At 33.2% G+C, this 1,447-nt stretch overlaps 1 protein-coding gene across 1 annotated transcript; it reads right to left on the reverse strand.

The window, feature by feature from the left end:
- Positions 1-346: 346 nt before the first annotated feature.
- On the reverse strand, positions 347-844 carry LOC107810125 (SKP1-like protein 11). Its single transcript, XM_016634865.2, has one exon. The coding sequence runs from the start codon at positions 842-844 to the stop codon at positions 347-349; it is 498 nt and encodes a 165-aa protein (XP_016490351.2).
- Between the last annotated feature and the right edge of the window lie 603 nt (positions 845-1,447).

Genomic DNA, 1,447 nt, shown 5'->3' on the forward strand with positions numbered 1-1,447 from the left:
CATATTTAATAAGACCAATTAATAGAGGTTAGAAAATTAAAGTGGAGTTCAAGTGAATATTCTAACGGACCAATTAGTACCTTTCATGGGCAGAGTACTAGTCAATAATGATATTCCTGACACATATTGAATAAAAGAAAAGTAGAATAATGCATGAAAAATAATAAAAAGAAATAAAATATATATTGAATACAGAGATGACCCTTAAACATATAAAAAAACTTTTACTTAGCTATTTCTGACTCATGCCATAACTTATTAGACGCAAGACATCTGCTCAAAGAGAACATGCGCAAACAAAACGAGGAGCTCGCGAAATGAAAAACCATAAAGACTTTAATATAAACTAGTCAAGGGAGTGATCAAGATCCCCTTCAAAGGCCCATGGAGTCTCATTCCTTATCTCTGCCTCTTCCTCTGGGGTGAAATCACTAGTGATATTGAATATCTTTCTAACAACTTCAGGCGTCTTGTTTTTAATCCTATTAGCCACCGCCTCAGCGCACAACTCAAGCAAACTACGGATGTCAAGGAAATTCGCGGCTTCTAAGATATTAAGAATGGTTTTTATGCTAATTCTCACAAATTCCTTGTCAAAGTTCTGGATTTCTTCTTCGTTGGAAGAAGTCGAGGAGTGCATCTTCATGTATTCGATGACCTTGATCAAGGTTCCTGTGTCGATCTTGCTAAGCGGGATGACGCTAGAGGAGCATCCATCTTCAACCATGTTCTTGATTGTTACAGACTGAATTGCGATGGATTCTTCCAACACAAACTCATCGCCGTCTGAGGACTTCAGAGTCAAATATTTTTTCTTTATGGTCGATGATGATGCCTCTGCCATTGTTTAAATTTTGGGTCCACGATTGTGTGTCTGTTAAACCATTCATATATATACGAATCAGATGGGTAGGTTCTAATAAATAATTTTAAATACCAAATCAGATTATTATATAGCGAATCTAATTAATATCTCTAGATTTCGAAGGTTATTTAATTCAACTCTAAAGAATTAAATTTCTTCCTAAGTTTCATTTTGTAGACAATCCAGCCTCAAATAAGATTTTTAAAAAGATATTTATCAGTAACTTCAAATGTAGCTTTATATCATGTGAATATGATTTATAGTAGAATATTTTTTTTATATATATATATATATATATATATATATATATATATATATATATATATAATAATAATTATGATGGATTCTAATGAGTGAAATTATAAGATTTTTAACTAAAAAGGATCATTGACTTGCAATTGTCACGATCCTAAATCCGGATCCGATCGTGATGGCGCCTCTCATGAAGGCAAGACTAGGTGACACTTCCCATTTTCCAAATTATTAACAATCAAGCATTTAGAAGCAGTCAAAACATGATAAAACAATACAAAGTAGCAGATAATATCATAAATACGCGGAAGAACAACCCAACACAGCCCG

This window comes from Nicotiana tabacum, chromosome 6 (assembly GCF_000715075.1).
Source record: "Nicotiana tabacum cultivar K326 chromosome 6, ASM71507v2, whole genome shotgun sequence".
Classification (NCBI taxonomy): Eukaryota; Viridiplantae; Streptophyta; class Magnoliopsida; order Solanales; family Solanaceae; genus Nicotiana; species Nicotiana tabacum.